General features: G+C 38.1%; 2 protein-coding genes across 2 annotated transcripts in view; both read right to left on the bottom strand.

Moving 5' to 3' along the window:
• The window catches only part of nf1a (neurofibromin 1a), a 115,111-nt gene extending 113,756 nt beyond the window's left edge, over positions 1-1,355 (bottom strand). The window contains exon 1 of the mRNA XM_084716775.1: positions 540-1,355. Within this exon, the coding sequence (XP_084572901.1) occupies positions 540-599 (60 nt within the window). The 5' untranslated portion in view covers positions 600-1,355. The remainder of the gene's footprint in view (positions 1-539) is intronic.
• Positions 1,356-6,720: 5,365 nt separating this feature from the next.
• Positions 6,721-16,616, bottom strand: smco4 (single-pass membrane protein with coiled-coil domains 4). The gene is made up of 2 exons (XM_084716771.1): positions 16,410-16,616; positions 6,721-7,776 (listed from the first exon to the last, which is right to left on the bottom strand). Exon 2 carries the CDS (start codon positions 7,731-7,733, stop codon positions 7,554-7,556), a length of 180 nt encoding a protein of 59 aa, XP_084572897.1. The 5' UTR covers positions 7,734-7,776; positions 16,410-16,616; the 3' UTR covers positions 6,721-7,553.

The following is a 16,616-nucleotide window of genomic DNA, read 5'->3' as shown; positions in this document are numbered from 1 at the left end:
AAGTAAAGAGCACCTTTCACTCTCACTGCTGAGCTCGCGTCTCCTCACGTGCACTGAGTTGATGAGCTCAGATGCATGGCGCGTGCTCACACTCACATCTGATTTGTTTACATTAGATAGCTGGGCCTGCTAATGTTAGCTACCTAGCTACCCCCAAACACAACGTTAGCTGAGGAACTTTAACTGACACACAGACGTGTGTATGCGAGTCCAAAAAGTCCCTGACGTAAATGCTTTATTGTGTGTTGTTGTGCGGTCCGTACGAACGGCAGGACGAATGTAGGAGAAATGTGCTGATTGATGGTGGAGACGACGCTAGCTACAAAAAGGAGCCTCTCTTCTTCAGTGTTGTGCAGCCGGGACGAGCAGCGATACACAACACATTTAAACCGACAAACTAGTCCTGACGGGAAAACGCTCCCTAACCCGGGTTTGAACGCAGGAGCCGGTGTGTGTGAATGTGTAAGGTTAGCCGGAGAGCTGGGGCCTCAACACTGCCACAGCTTGCTACACCCATCCACTGAATCAACCCATCTTACCTGCTCATCAAATCTAGTAATCACGGCCTGGACCCATTCCACTGGTTTGTGAGCCGCCATGGCCGGGCGGAGGGACACCGCAGCGCTCTGCGGCTAGATCCAAGGTGTGAGGCCGGAGCGGAAGGGCTTATTTCTGCATGAAAGTCTGTCCTGGATGGATGGGAAAGGACGAGAGGGGCGAGTATTTTTCCCTTTCTGTAGGATTCACCATGCCACCGCCATGACACACCACCGGAAGTCTTCTTCACAGAAACTGATGGGAGGTGTTGGACATCAGGATCAAGTTGCCTGCAATGACGGACACCACTTCCAGCCACAAGCTTCACAGTAACCACTCTTAATAAATTTTAATAAATACAAATACACAGCTTAAATGAAAAAAGTTCACTCAGAAGGTGAGATATACACTTGTAAAACAGAAACAACAAATGCTGGTGTTTCTGTTTCCTATTTTCCCCTGTAATTCTAGCCCCCGTGTTGTTTCAGAAATATTTTTATTTGCCGTTAAAGCTACTAAAACTGTGACGTGGACGTCACCTATAAGCCTACACAACACTAAATTAGACGTTCTTCTGCTCGACCAACAAGAACGCAGTTTTCCATGCATTTTTTTTCTTTAGAATTTATTTTGTAGTACGATTTCCTCACTTCCGCTACTACTGTAGAAAACTGTGGCAACTTGACTGCTCGTTTGGCGCGCATGCGTCAAGCACGAGCAGGCCTATCAGAATGTTTTCAGTATTAAGAGAATGGATTTTATTGTTTTCATTAACAATAGTTAGATCTTCTAAAAGTTTTAATAAAAACAGATGCAAACAATTTACTGACTTAACAGCAGTATTTATACTCACTCACTCTGTCTTATGTGTAAAGAAAGTATAGGAATTTAAAAGTTATTTTGGTTATTTGGGCAAAAAGTGTCCCCCTAGCACTTTTTTCCTGAAACTTGATGTACACATCTCTGAACTGTTAGTTTGTTGTTTACAACACATTTGAATTTCTCTTACATTCAAGTTAATTGTGCATGTTTAGGCACATGTCCAAATAATCAGGACAGCCTTCTAGAATTTGCACAATAACCACTTGCACATAAAAGCAAAACTGCATTCTTCATAACTTTTGAAGACCGTTTCATGGTTTGAGCCATCACATGCAAAATGATCTATTCAATGATCAAAATCAGTTAGTCATATATGTGTATTCCATAAATCACTCTTTCTTTTTTTGCATGGATGACATTTTGTGGGAAATTTTCTGTTCACTGTTTATGATTTTACATGAAAGATCAGAGGTGAATGTTCTGTTTGCAGTACATGCAGGGTTGGGAGGGTTACTTTAAAGATGTACTCTGACACAGTTACTGATTACCTGTTAAAATGTTAACACAACTTGATTACTTTCCATTACTTTGTGATTACCTCAGTATAAAATATGCTGAAACTGTGACACTGATCTCATGTCTTTTGTGTTGTTTGTTTTTTTCTCATTCGCTTTGGCTCAATTCTAGAATGAGAATTCTATTTTTCAAAACATTAAGTTCAAATCTCTGAACAGTTAGTATGTTGATTACAACAGATTGTAATTTCTCATTCATTCAAGTTATTTGCAAGTTTCAGCATATGTTCAAAGGATTTGATACAATTGTCAGCAAATTTGCACAATAACCACCTGCACATGGCTGCTGATCAAAACTGATGAGTTGATTCTCAGTGAAACTGTCAGACTCTTCACAACTTCTAAATGTTTTATCATTGTTTAAGTCGATCACATGCAGAATGATCCAGTAAACTATCAAAATCTATCAGAAATGGATGTGTATATTCCAAAAATATATATGACAGGTAATGTTTGTGATGGCAAATGAGCTGCTGGTGATGGAAATGAATAAGAAATCACACAGAGGCCATTTTGTGGCAAATTTTCTATATATGAATTTTCTGTTCACACTAAATGTAACCATGCAATGTTTCAATTAATGAGGAGAAAAAAGGAGGGTAAACTGTATTGTAGTAATCTGTATTCACCACCATACCCCTGTATGTAACACAAAAATAAATTTACTGTTCATACATGCATGTGCATGTCTTTTCTCTTTGTACTACAGGATTTTGTATTATTTAGACCTTTGCCTAGTGTTGAAATCTGAATGTAAAGTTAGTGCAACACACAACAGCATTCAGCTGAACAAAAAGTGACATTCTTCCACAGTATCGCGAGCAATAGGTGTCAAAAAGATATTTGTATGGATGAAACATTTGCATGTTGAAAAACCATCTAAACATTTTGAGCAGTACAGCTCACATCCTGATAAAACAGCTTTTCATTTTAGTGGCTCTGGCCAGTTTACTGACACAAAAATCAGGTTTTGAAGCGTGAACTGAAATGTTTTGGGTGTTTTGGGTTGCTACGTTTTGCAAAAATGCAATAAGTTTGTGATATTCCATGAAATAGTTGTGACAATTGCACCTGCAGTTTTGAGGTAGTTAAAATTGTTTTGAAAAATAAGCCAAATGTGTAAAAATGTATTCCTATACAGTTACTAACTAACCTGTTAAAAAATGTAGTCTGTAATGTAATTCAAGTATCACAGTATTAAAGGAATGCAACTTAATTACTTTCCATTACTTTGGGTTTACCTCAGTCATGTACTCTCTGTTGTTTCTGGGAATTTTGGAAGTTTGACAACTAGAGAAACTATTTGCTATTTTTCTTATTTAAACACTTAATAGCTGACTGCAATCAGACACTTATAAATAATCATCATGTGTTTTCATTGCATTTGGGGAATTTCTGAGGTCACAGTATAATGCAGACATTTCACACTGAGAAGTTGAATAACCAAATAAACTAGAAGATAGTAAATAGTACAAGTGCAATACAACACATATACACAAGACATGAAGAAAAAATATATTAGAGATTTTATGAAAATGTAGTGACATACTGAATTTTAATGCACATTTATGATGACAGCTGTAGATATGTTTTATAACATGACATGCTAATCATACAAAGCTTAAAGCATACATCTGAGAATATTCTATATTTTCCTTCTTGTCAATGAATCCCATGTGCAGATGTTACAATACTTGTTGCATTGTGTGTGTGTGTGTGTGTGTGTGTGTGTGTGTGTGTGTGTGTGTGTGTGTGTGTGTGTTTCACATTTGAGAAATAAGTGAGTTTCTTATTTTAAGCTCACAGAAGTCTCTCAGTTTTCTCCCAAAACACTACTCATAGGAGAAAAAAGTTTCTCCTCGACTTTACAGTCCCTCCAGGATTTTGCAGGCCTTTTTTTTTTTGGGATTGTTGTGGCCTGAAATGCCTGATTTCAGGGCAGATTTTCTAATAAATTGCAACGCATGTTACAGTGTTTTTAGACATTTTTTGCAATCAAATTGTGGGACCAAGGGAAATTAATAATTTAATTAAAAATCAAAGGCAAATATGTTCTGAGTGTTTTAACTAACTTTACCAAAACCTTACCAGAATTACAAAAATATAGAAATCTGCTTTATTTGTGAATGAAGAAGTGCACCAGAAACACAATCTTTTTTTTTTTTAGCTCAGTCAAAACAGCTCAAAATTGTGAAGCAAGAGTGGAACAATAATAATAATAATAACGATTGGTCAAATTTGCAGAAAAGTTGCTGAGTCTGGACAAAATTGCAGGGTCACACAGAATTCCCAGGGACTGGCTGAATTTGTATGAATTGTTGTGATTGCAACATCGCAGCTTCCTGGAGGGACAGACTTCACTGAGACAAATATAAGATCTCATTTAAGACAACAGAGTTCTCTTCTAGATCTTATTGTTATCTCAAGAGCTGGTTATTTAAGATACATTTAAGATCAGTGTAGCGAGACAAAGAAGAACATTTGAAGAACTTCAGTTGGGCTCAAATTAGTCTCAAGCTGAGACGAGACAAAGGTTATTTCTCAGGAGCTGAATTTATGAGAAAACGCTCACGTTCCACCAGCTGAGTGCAGCTGTTTTGAAGTCAGCCTCTTCCACCGACATGAACCTGTCCCAGTTCCAGTTCACATGCCTAATTTCACACCATTCAGAGCATTTAAAAAAATTGGTTCCCAGCTGGAACAAAAATAGCAGGTTTTCTTTGGATGGATGGATGGATTGTGTATTCAAAGCTGCTCCTTCATTACAATTAATGAGTGTTGCGTATTTGGACAAATATAGCAGCTTTTGCCCATTGACTTAATTTCCTGTTGTTTTTTGAACATTTTTTTTTAATCATTTTATTTTGCTACTTTAATGGTCTGCAGTGTGAGAGCTGCTGCTCAACAAAGCACCATCAAGCTCCACAGGACACACACCGAGCTGGAGGACGAGTGAGAAACGGCCTGTAGAGCCAGAATATCTTCACGTACGGTGCAGTTAAGTTTACTTTGTTTATTTTTTGGATGAAACAAACAAAGTATACATAATACATACACACACTCTCCCAGCTGAGACTCGGGTGAATGGGAGGAAGGTTCTGAGGGGGACTTTTTTTTACCCCCTTAACAAGAACCCACTAAAATATTGTCAGTCACTGGATGATGAGTGGTGGGTTGGAGCGTTTTAACATATCGCCCAACCCTCTCATGAAGACACACACTGTCAATCAATCCCTCATACACTGTTCTGCTGCCCCAAATACTCACTAGAGCATCAAATGTGGATTAATCTGCTGATAAAAATAGTCTCCATAAAATGCAATATGTGCCCCCATTATGTAATGTTTGATGAAAACTACAGTGACCAGCATTTTTTTTTTAAACTGAAACTACATATTTGTGAGACATTTCTAAAGATCTACACCTTCAGCGTAAACCAATGAGCTTGGAGGAAAAGTATGACTCAAGAAGAAAACCAAGTATAAGTAGATATTTATAAAAATTTATAAAATACTTTATATAATTTATTTATAAAGATTTAAGTGATTTCCCTGCTGATTATGTCGAGGTGATTTCCAAACCATTTCCACTAAAGTTTTGAGTTTTAAGTCAAACTCAAATTCTTAAGTTTTGAAATAAGCTCAGTTTTTTTGGTGCTTGAAAATGAAACGCAACTGAAAATATTATTGACCATTATTCACTTTAACAAGTTCACTCAACAATTTTAGAGACAAAACAGTTTGTTCCCAAAACTCAAAAATTCACGATTATCTAAGAACAAAAGTAAATTATGTCAATAAAAGATCATAGGTTGGACAAACCTTTTTAAAAGTTGTTCAAAGTTCATTTCAAAATTTAAGAATTTGAGTTTGACACAGATTTTCAAGCACCAAAATAATGATAAATCTGGTGAACAATTTTTGAAATACAGAATGGGTTTCTAAAACTCAAGCTAAAGTTTATCTAAAGAAGAAAACTTGATGAAAAGATTGTATGTTAGAAAAACTTTTTTGAGCGCATTTCAAAACGTAAGAATTTGAGTTTGACTTAAGACTCAACAATTTGGTAAAGATAGTTGCCTTGAGTTTTCAACTTTTTTTTTTTTTTTTTTTTTTACAGCAGTGTTTCCCAACCCTGGTCCTCAGAGCTCACTGTCCTGCATGTTTTAGATGTTTCTGCTCCAACACACCTGATTCAAATGGTCAGCTCATCATCAAGCCTCTGCAGAAGCCTGACAACAACCTGATCATTTGAATCAGGTGTGTTGGAGCAGAAACATCTAAAACATGCAGGGCAGTGTGCCTTGAGGACCAGGGTTGGGAAACACTGTTTTACAGTGTTCCTGACAAAACCTTCATCTGTACTTCATAATATAATGAGAAATCACTGATTGTGAGTTATTAAGTTGAGATTTATAGATCTCAGGTGCTTAAAGTTTTTTACGCTCAGTCTTAAAAGCATTTCCGGTGGTGTGGTAAAGTTCAATTCGTAAAAGATACTACGTTCAAGTACAAATCTAAGCACATTTCTATAAATGAGGCTCCCTGTGTGTGCTGTCTGAACACTTCTGATGCCAGTTAATCTCCACCATCTACAATATCCACATGAATGTGACTGAATAAGGGACATATAACAAATAAAAATTCAGGCCATCAGAACCAGACTAAAGGTCGGTGCACTCAGACACTCCCTGATAAGTTTCTCATGACTCAGACACATGCAGAGATAAACGCTTGATGGTACTGCAATAAAGAAAAAATAAAGATAAACGTGCATTCATCAGAACTAGTTTAGAAAATTCATTTATTGAACTGAAATACTACAGTTGCAAATCAGTTAAGGCACCTTATTACATCTGCACAGATGTCACGAGTGACTCAAAGGTATGGTTGTCAATAACTTAATGGAAACAAACAGGATAACATTCACATTAGACATGAAAAAATGCAGGTGTGTTTGAGCATACTGGACTGAAGAGAACACATTCTACAGTTACATTCAAGAAGATATTTTAGAGTTGCATTCAGCTGTTCACACACAGCAGGAGCACACTGAATACTTCTTCTTCCTTTAAACACTTTTCAAAAATATCATCCATACTGATAGGTGTGAGCGCTGTCTGAAGAGTGGTACATGTGTGAGACCCGGCTCATGTTGCATCAATGTCAAATCTTACAAAAGCATTGAGTCATAATAGGAAAATGTGTTTTTGACCATTCATTTGTAACACCTGTGGACGAGCTTGGCGAGCTGTGCACAAGTCCTTTGGTATGCGTTATATTGCATCATTTGTAAGACATCAACGTGAATCCATCTGCTGCTCTGACATGAACGGGATGGAATGGATGTCATCTTCATTCAAATGAAGGCACGGCGGAGCAACTGTGACTGCGATCAGGTTGATTTCTTCTGTCTGCAGCTTGAATCCTGCTTAAAGCAAAGAAACACACTTTGGAGGAGGCTTTCATTAAGACTAATGGTAGGTGGGCCTGTCAGCCTGCAGGGGGATGGGTGTCACATGGTAGGGGGGTAATCCTTTGGGTATAGCCACTGTCACTTTGTCAAACCCCAGTCATGAGGGAGTTCATGTCTTTTTTTTTTTTAGTGTAACTTCACCATCTACTCGATAGCGCCGGGCCTGGTGGCCACGTACACGAAGACGACGATGAGCAGCACCACCACAGCCAGCGTGGGCAGGACGACGGTGGCCACCTGCTGTCGCGCTTCCTGCATGGCCTGCTTACGCTCCTTCTTGTCCTTGGAGGTTTCTTTCTTGGGTTTGCCTTTGAGCTGCCTCATGATGCCTCCACGACCACTCGCTCTTCGCTGTGCTCACAGGAACCTGACAGAGACACAAACACACTCTGAGTCAGCTCTACAGTCATGTTGGACACAGCTATGCTTCAATTTACCTCATGCAGGAACATTTTTGTATTCTTCTCCAAAACATCATGTATTTTATTCAGCTAGTTTTGTTTGTGTGAGTGTTCAGGACTTCCCAAAATCAAAAGTAGATATTTTCCCTCTTATCTGTAGTGCTGTCTATCCATCTAGATCATTTTGGTCTGACTTTTGAAGATAGAAATAGAGATGTCTGCTTTCTCTCCACTATAACAGAACTAGATGGCACTCTAACTTTTTTCTTTCTCCTGAACTACGGCTGTCAACTGTATCACAGCGCAAAAGGAAGCATGCATCTACTCATGGACAAGAAGCTAGTACTCGTGACAGTGCAGAATGTAAACATTTATGACGTCCTTGTTGGCCGAGCTGCAAAGTTAGCATCACTGAGCTAGCTAACATGTACAGGTGGTGACTGTTGTCTGAAAGACAGAAAACAGTTGCTGCCTGAAAAGGTGTGTGGATGATTTTGAGTAACTAGGTCATGATTTCTGGGAAGAGACACTGCTGTGGAGTTTATTTAATTGTATTTGTTGGTGCTTTGAGCACCAGAAGTTGAATGCCATTTAGGCCAGTCATATTGGAGAGAAGGCAGGCATCTCTATTGTTGATATCTCCAAACCTCCTACAGCAATTTAAACCAAATATATTTAGACATGAATAGCACTACAAGAGTGAAATGTCCCTTTAACTGGACAAACTTCTTGTAAATCAGCCTGATGAATGTCACCTGTCAGGGGTGCAACGGATCGCAGTTGATCCGTGTCCTGTACAGATCGCCCTCTACGGTTTGGCACGCATGTGATCCACGGACCACATGTGAGCATCATTGTTTTACTGTCACTGTTACTTTTGTATAAGTTATAATACCTGACATCTAAATGCAGAGTTACAGTGAACAGACAGGACAGATGCTGCTGTGTGCAGCTCATCTCTGTGAAGAGTGACTGATTTAAAAGCCGTCACATCGCCTTGAGTGAAATCCAGACCATAACTTTTTTCACTGATGTAACTATGCTATCACCAAAGAAACAGATCATAAAACTGTGATGTTCATTGAAACTTTGGTGATATCAGCTGTCTTAACTTCTACACAGCTCCTCTCGGCTCACTGGTGCAGCTCTGTCTCGCCCCGTCTGTGACACAGTGTGTCTGCTGATTGATTGATTGATCATGACTTCTAACCAATCAGATGTGCTGCTGTAGGCGGGACATTGAGCCAGACTACAGAGCGTAGTTGTGTATTATACTGTACAGTGTATAATGATCTAATATATGTATAGTATATACATAGTACAGCACTGTATAAGTTTGAAGTTTTTAATATTATTACCATTATCATTACTATTATCATTATTATTACATTACATAACTATGGTGATAATTACAGACAGACAAAGATCAAAGACAAGTGCATTTTTAAAATAATTTAACCCTAATGCCACCACTTTTCTTCTTTTTTGCTGATCCGAAAAATGATCCGATTTGTGACTCAAACCCGTGATACGATCCGAACCGTGAGTTTTTTGATCCGTTGCACCCCTACCTTTCACCTGATATCATTGATTGCATATTCAACACCCCAAATTATGTTTTATTCACAAAATTACACCCAGGTAAAAGGAGTAAAAGGAGAAGTTTCATACTCTGGGGCAGCTGAGAGATTCCTCATGACAAGTGAACTGTAAGCTGCCATACAAACATATACCAACAGGTTCATTACATTTAAAAAAAAATGTTACAAAGGCTCTCAGTAAATTGGCAAATCTAGATAATAATGATATGGTGAAGAGAAGGTCAATGTTGCATTAAAAGAAAGGAAATAATCTTAACCCCATGGTCCAAAACTCACACATGTATCTATACATCAACATGTGTTTCTGAATAGTGAAAGATAATAATAAAACAAAGTAAACTAAAAGACAAGTTGACAGTTTTTGTGGTCACGTGTCTATATGAACATTAAAACAGATTTTGCTCGCTGTAATTATTCCTCCTGTTCATGATGGACATTAAAAGATCCTTCATAATGTGATTCCAACATAATGATGGAGGATAAAATCCTCAGTTTTCCTGTGCACAAAGATGTATTCCACAGTTTAATATGGGGCTTCAACAGTTAGACAAATCAAGAAGAAATACACATAGCACACTTAAGGTCAGAGTTTCCCATACCATAATACTTGACACCACTTGACTGATGAGGAATTACTGATTTCATTCGTTTGTTTTTTTTAATATTAAATAACTCTAGAGATATTCAGAAATGAACTTGACATTTAAGGTTAGAATAATGTCCCTTAATCATGTATAGATCAACATGTTGTGTTTCTGTTGTGTTGTGGTGCATCATACAATATGGAAAGAAAAAAGATGACATTCTTTATATTTTCATCTAAGACCTGCACAACGTCTAACAAAAAACTGCTCTGCTTGCTTTAAGCGTTGTGGTTGGGGACAGGGACAGGCTTGCTAACGTTAGACACTGACTCACTAGCTAGTTCCTGAAGCAAGTAACAAGTGCAGACTGCACAGATGTAACAATAATACTCTCTGATACAGAGAATTCCTTTTCTAAAAAGTCTTGTGAATGAGTCATAGATCAAGCTCAGGGATACCAAGAGCTCATGAGGAGGAGGAGGATTATGATTATTGATTATTACATTTTAAGCTTTATGGGCAACATTTAGGGTAGATGTGACTCTTTTTCTTAATTCAAGTTTAATATTTATATAGTTTTGTTTTTTGTTTTTTTTAGTTATTTATAATTATTAAACATATCAGTGAAAGCTGTTCCACTGCCCTGACATCATTTTGAATAACAGTTATTATTTTATTGTAAAATACTACAGTTACATTACACATCTTTGTGTGTTTATGCAGACTATATATTATATATTATGTATAAAATATTCTGTATAAAAATATCATCCCAACATTAGCCACATGATCCTGCTTCCTTTCACTTAGTCACTTAACTTGTGAATATCAATATTTTTCAAGGTGTCGAAATGAAAAATTCCAGTATGGTGACAACACTCTCCTATATACATGTGTTTAATGTGAACAGTGGGATGAAAAACATTAACATGAGCGTTTGCTTGTTTTCAGATTGAATCCAATCTGGTTTAGACTTCTTGTCTTCTTTGATCCAACTTCTCCTCACACAGGTGTGCAGCTGCTGCCTCTGCTGGTCGTGACAGTCCTCACAGACTGAGCAGACCCCTGCTGATCTCTCTGATTAGTTGGGATTTGAAACAAAGCCTTAACACTTAGGAACGCTTATGCCTTGTCTTAATTACAACAAACCTATGAGCTAAAATACGCCATTCCTGGAAATTTTGTTGCACTTAAGATCACAAGCTTTATACATACTGCCAATTTTCAGCAAAACAGTTTTTGATACGCTGCATTTCAAACACTTTTCAGTCATTACCAAAAAGCCCTTAGTTTCAGGACCCAGCCCTGTCTAATACATTTTAGCTCCTTGCAGTGACAAGTAGTTTATAGACTGCAAAACTCAACATTAAACGCTCTACAAAAGTGTTCATTTCTCCTCCTAAGCTGAGAGAAACACTCCTCCTCCTGGCAGCAGGGTTAGTACAGTGAACTCATCTGCAGTGCAGTGTGGTGTTAAACCACCATCTAGTGGCCTCATTAACACTAGCAGCTGTTTCACACTGGTATAGGAGGTAGGACTGTAAACTCTTTTCTTAATCAATTATTGATAACATTAACTTAACTAATTATTTGCGATTACAAAAACATAAAGATTTTAAGTATATCAAACAATACCATATGTGTTTTTGCCCACATCAGTCACAGCTTTATATCCACAGCGAAACATTGCATAAAGCTCTGGCAGCATTACAGCACATGAAACATAAAGATGATGAGGCCTACATATTACAAACATATTAGAGCTGCAATGATTAATCAAGTAACCAATTTTTAATCACTTACTAAATTAATTGTCAACTATTCTGATAATCGTTTTGAGCAACTTCTCAAGAAAAAAAAATCTCTGATTTCAGTTTCTTAAATGTGAATATTTTCTGGTTTCTTTTACTCCTCTCTGACAGTAAACTGAATATCTTTGAGTTGTGGACAAAACAAGACATTTGAGGACATCGTCTTGGATTCTGGGAAACATTGATTGACATTTATCACCATTTTCTGACATTTTATGGACAAAACAATTAATTGGTTAATCGATAAAATAATCAACAGATTATTTGAATAATAGGAAGTAATAAGTAGAGGACAGAGTGTCAATGAACAGTGTGTCTGTAGTTTGTAGTGTCTTTTAGTGGGAAGGTTGGGATGTGGTGGGGCTCTGTTCCTCTTTGATAATGCAGTTTTTCTGTCTGACATATGATCTGATGAAACTGCTGAAGCTGCCTGGCTGATACTATTGGCCAATTTAAAATTATCAGCATCCAAATATGTTGGCCCATAGCTACACTACTGCCAAAAAAACACTGACAGTGTCAGTATCATTCATTCAGTAAAGACACACTATGCAGGATTATCCATCAAAAATCTCGTATAATAATCCATCTGAATTATCACTTGTTACACCCAGTCTCAGTGTGTGGTGATGTCTGTATCTGCACAGAGCCTGCCTTCTGGATTTTCTTACTTTTGCATATTTTGCTGTGTTGGGGACATTTCTGGGCCTCAGCCTGTTTGGCAGTAGTGAGTTGAGCTGAGAAGGAGAAGGCAACTGTCCAATAATCCTGCATATTCTACCTTTAACTCTCATATTACGAGCCATGTCCCTTCCGGTGTGCCCCATGGCACCTTACTTTGGAAAAAATATGAATAGTAGTCTATGGCAAAAGAGAAATTATTTTTTGATTTTGCTTGAACTGTGCCACAAATTACACATATGTTGTTTGTCAAATGAAAACAATTAAACAAGTCAAGAAAGTCTCAGTTTTTCACTGGTTTTACGTCTCATCCCGCAGTATATACGTCTGTAATACCAATCTCACTGTCCGTTGTAATGCTGTCTTACCTGAAGTATTTTACACACAGGTGTCATCACCTTAGTTGCTAATGTTAGCTTATGGAGGAAGAAAGTCATGACATCATGTACGTGACTTCTGGGTGTGTAGTCTTTCTAAATATGTATCTTCCCAGTCTGATATTTCAACAGTCTTATGACAAACAACAACTTTCTGGACTTGTAAAATTATCTTTTAAACTGACAAAATAGACATCAAATGGATTAAAAAATTATTTGGGCTACAATTAATATTTCCAAGTTAGATCCCATGTTGGTCCACTGGAAGGAGCCTGACCTCACCTCTTTGCCCCCAGCACATCCTACTAGGGCTGGGTGATATGGACAAAATCAAATATCACCTCCATATCGATGTTGCAAATATATTGTAGGGATGGCTATCGGTGGTTCCACAAAATATTAGAACAATTAGATTAGATTTTTGATCAATAAACTCCAATAATGTGGATATAATGACTAAGTGGGTAAAGGCAAATAATAGAACAGCTGGACCAGACTGCTAAATTCAGAAAATGATGTCACATCACTGTAATTCAACCTTTAAAAGTAGGAAAAGGCAACACTAAGGACATATTACCATAGAACAATATTCAAATCTAATATCAATATATTGCCCAGCCCTAACTACGACACACAGGCACAACCATGATCCATGTTTGAATCTGGCTGTTGCCCCACCCCAACATCCAGGTCTCACAGTTTCACGTGTCTGATGATAATGAAACATAGAGAGGGAAGGGAAACCAATAGCTGCTTAGAGCAATGCTTCTCAACCTTTTATGACCTTTAATAACCAGGCTGGTGCTCAGGACCTCCACCCCCACCATTACTGCATAACACATGAAAGCTACCAAACTCACACAGGAAGATAACTGCTTTGACTTGCATAAAGACATTCAATAATATCTATACTAAGATTAATTATATCAGCACTGGTACAGCCCTCATTTCCCGTCATGCTTGCTGAGTAGTTAATTAAGTTTGTTCTTTAATGTTATGAAAAGCATGTTACTTTCTGTTAGTGGCTGTTTGCTCCTAACATGGTGGTTTATGTTGGTTATTTTAATATTTGTGTTGATTTATACTGTAGTTTTAACCATAAGTGAGGTGGCTTCTGCACAGAGAGCTTGTCCCATATGTTGAATGTCTTTAAGGGGCTGACGTCGCTGATAGCTGCTTCCTGGCTCTCATGTTGCGTTCAAATGGGGTCATATTTACTGTGTTTATGAGACGTTAAAATAGATGTGAGGTGATGTTTCTGTTTCCCCTCATCAAAGCAGTCAAAGGGAGGATGAGAGACTAATTAACAAGGCTGAGAAGAAGCAGCACCTTTTATATGATCCTCAGGAGCCTTTTTATAGGAATATCCTCAAAAAGGATGGGATTAGGAAGGAAAAAAGGGAACTTTTGGGAGATTACAAGTAAGTAAACTGTCCTCCATCTATACAGAAACAGGGCTGATTTAAGAAAATTACCCATGTTATGAATAAATAACTCAGACAGCTAATTTAGTGCTGCTTTGACAGCACTCATATATGTGGACACTTGTTCACTCGCATTGCTTCTAGTTAGGAGCCACTGTTAACTGTTAAATACAGCAAGCCAGCTGAACTTGGTTGTAAAAGGGACTAGAATTATTCCTCATCATGACAACGGTAAGCTGTTGGTTCATAACTTTAGATTTTGTGGGCAGAAGTTTCACCACAAATTCTGAAAATGCTTTTATTCCATATTGTTGGCAAATGAGCGTGGTAAAAGTGGGATAATCAGTTATAGGTGTGCATTAAACTATTTGAAGTCACTTCACAGAGGCAACCTCCTTCTGCTTTGTGTTGGGTGGTTCTTCGCCTCCAAATCATGCCTTCAAGCCATTTAATCCACACCTACTTGCTGATTAGGGCTGTGCAACTAATTGCATAGCAATAAAATTGCAATATGGCCAAGTGTTACACCCAAATGGCAGAACCAGAACCAAATTGAAAAAGTAAAAATATGTGAGAAAACAGCATTATAATAAGGTACTGTAGTGCTGCAGAGATATCCTGGAGTAAAAATCTTGTTCTCCAGATGAAAGAAAGCATGTCTGTTTGGTACAGACCTCAATAAATATCACATCATCACGAGGTCTTTTTTTCAGTTTTCAATTGTAATGCAAACCTGATCATGTCCACTAATAGCAATTTCAGTCAAAATAATCGCAATATGACTTTTTTTTTTTTTTTTTTTTACCAAACCGTGCAGCCCTTTTGTTGAGTATCCCTTACTTATTGTCCATAATCACCTGGGCCCAGTATTGCAAAACTTTTAATCTAGACCAGAATTATCTGGATAGGATTAAATCTCAATTGTGGGTATTTCAAAACTAGGAGATGTGATCCTGATCCTGTAAAATTAGGATATGTATTTGGTAATCCAATCCTACCTAGAATCCAGATCAAATGTTGCTTTGGGGTATTTCAAAACCCCTAGGTGGAATTACAATAATTTGATGCTAAATACCAGGATCATCCTGATCCCACTGGATGAGAGAGATGTAGAGACATGTAGGCCTTCTGGGAGGGATTTAATCATTCTGTCGTTCATTTCTTGCATATTAAACTAACAATGGTCAAAACAGTATCTACTCTAAATTAATCAATTAACCAGTAAACTAATATTTTCATTTAGAACACCATAAAACTCCAAACTGTTGTGTAAAATCGGTTCCTCACTGTGGTAGAAGCCCCAGAGACTCTGACCTACCACTGACAGTACTACAATCAGATATACCAATGAGAGACGCTCTAGTGAACCCTTATTTTACTATATTATATTTTTTATCCAGTGAGACATTTAATTAAATCCCCCAGTACAAGAACTACTGACCTACAAAATCTGCCCCTGGTGACCCCAGAAATGATCTTGCGACCCCCTTCGGGGTCCCGACCCCTAGGTTGAGAACCCCTGATTTAGAGGGCATAACCAAAACTTTAACTATCTAAAACACTACACCAGCTCTGTGAGTCTAAGTACACATACATTTGTCATAGGTAGTGTCTGAGCTGTAGTATTTTCAGTTTCGCCTGACCTGTGTCACCTGAAATACAACTGACAAGTCAATAAACAAGTCCTGTAGTGTAAACCAAAATCCAAGAAGACAAATATCTGAAGTTTACTTAACAAACAGTTTCAGGGCAAACTGTAACAACAGCGGCCCAGCAGCACTTTGTCCAAACGCTAACACACACACAACACACCGCAGCACTAGTACCAGCACTACACTACACTATGCTACAGTACACTACACAACAGTGAGTTCAGCAGCCGGCTCGTAGTTAGGTACAGAGTTAGCTAGAGCTAGCAATATACAGTGACGTACAGGACGCATATGTTAGTGAGTTAGCCACATGTCTTCACACTGTCTCTGTCCCACATTACAACAAGCTGCTGAGGAAGTTGGTGAACATTCGCTCCTGTATCCGGTAAAGCTACTCAGCCTGTAGGAACTTCAACACTGACTACATTCTGCTGACCGTTCAATAAGACTGCACTGAGAGTTCTCTTACAGACAGTCCGGAGAGTTGAGGACAGTTCCACGCTGATAAACTTGTTCTGGCAGGTTCTTCAGTGTATCTCCACAGTCCCAGGCGGCAGAGTCGTTCCAGCAGAAAGTACAGTAAGTTAAAATCCTGCTGTAGCTCAAGGAGCTCGACGTGGCAGTCAGTGAAGGCTTCAAGTGCCGCTGTCAACTATCCTGGCATGACAACAAGGAG

Source organism: Lutjanus erythropterus, chromosome 4 (genome assembly GCF_056507025.1).
Source record: "Lutjanus erythropterus isolate fLutEry1 chromosome 4, fLutEry1.hap2, whole genome shotgun sequence".
Taxonomy (NCBI): Eukaryota; Metazoa; Chordata; class Actinopteri; order Lutjaniformes; family Lutjanidae; genus Lutjanus; species Lutjanus erythropterus.
The sequence above is the reverse complement of the archived record's forward strand: the minus strand, read 5'-3'. Positions and strand labels throughout refer to the sequence as shown.

Excerpts from the sequence above, each read along its gene's own strand:
- smco4 (XM_084716771.1), bottom strand. The coding sequence starts at position 7,733 with ATGAGGCAGCTCAAAGGCAAACCCAAGAAAGAAACCTCCAAGGACAAG.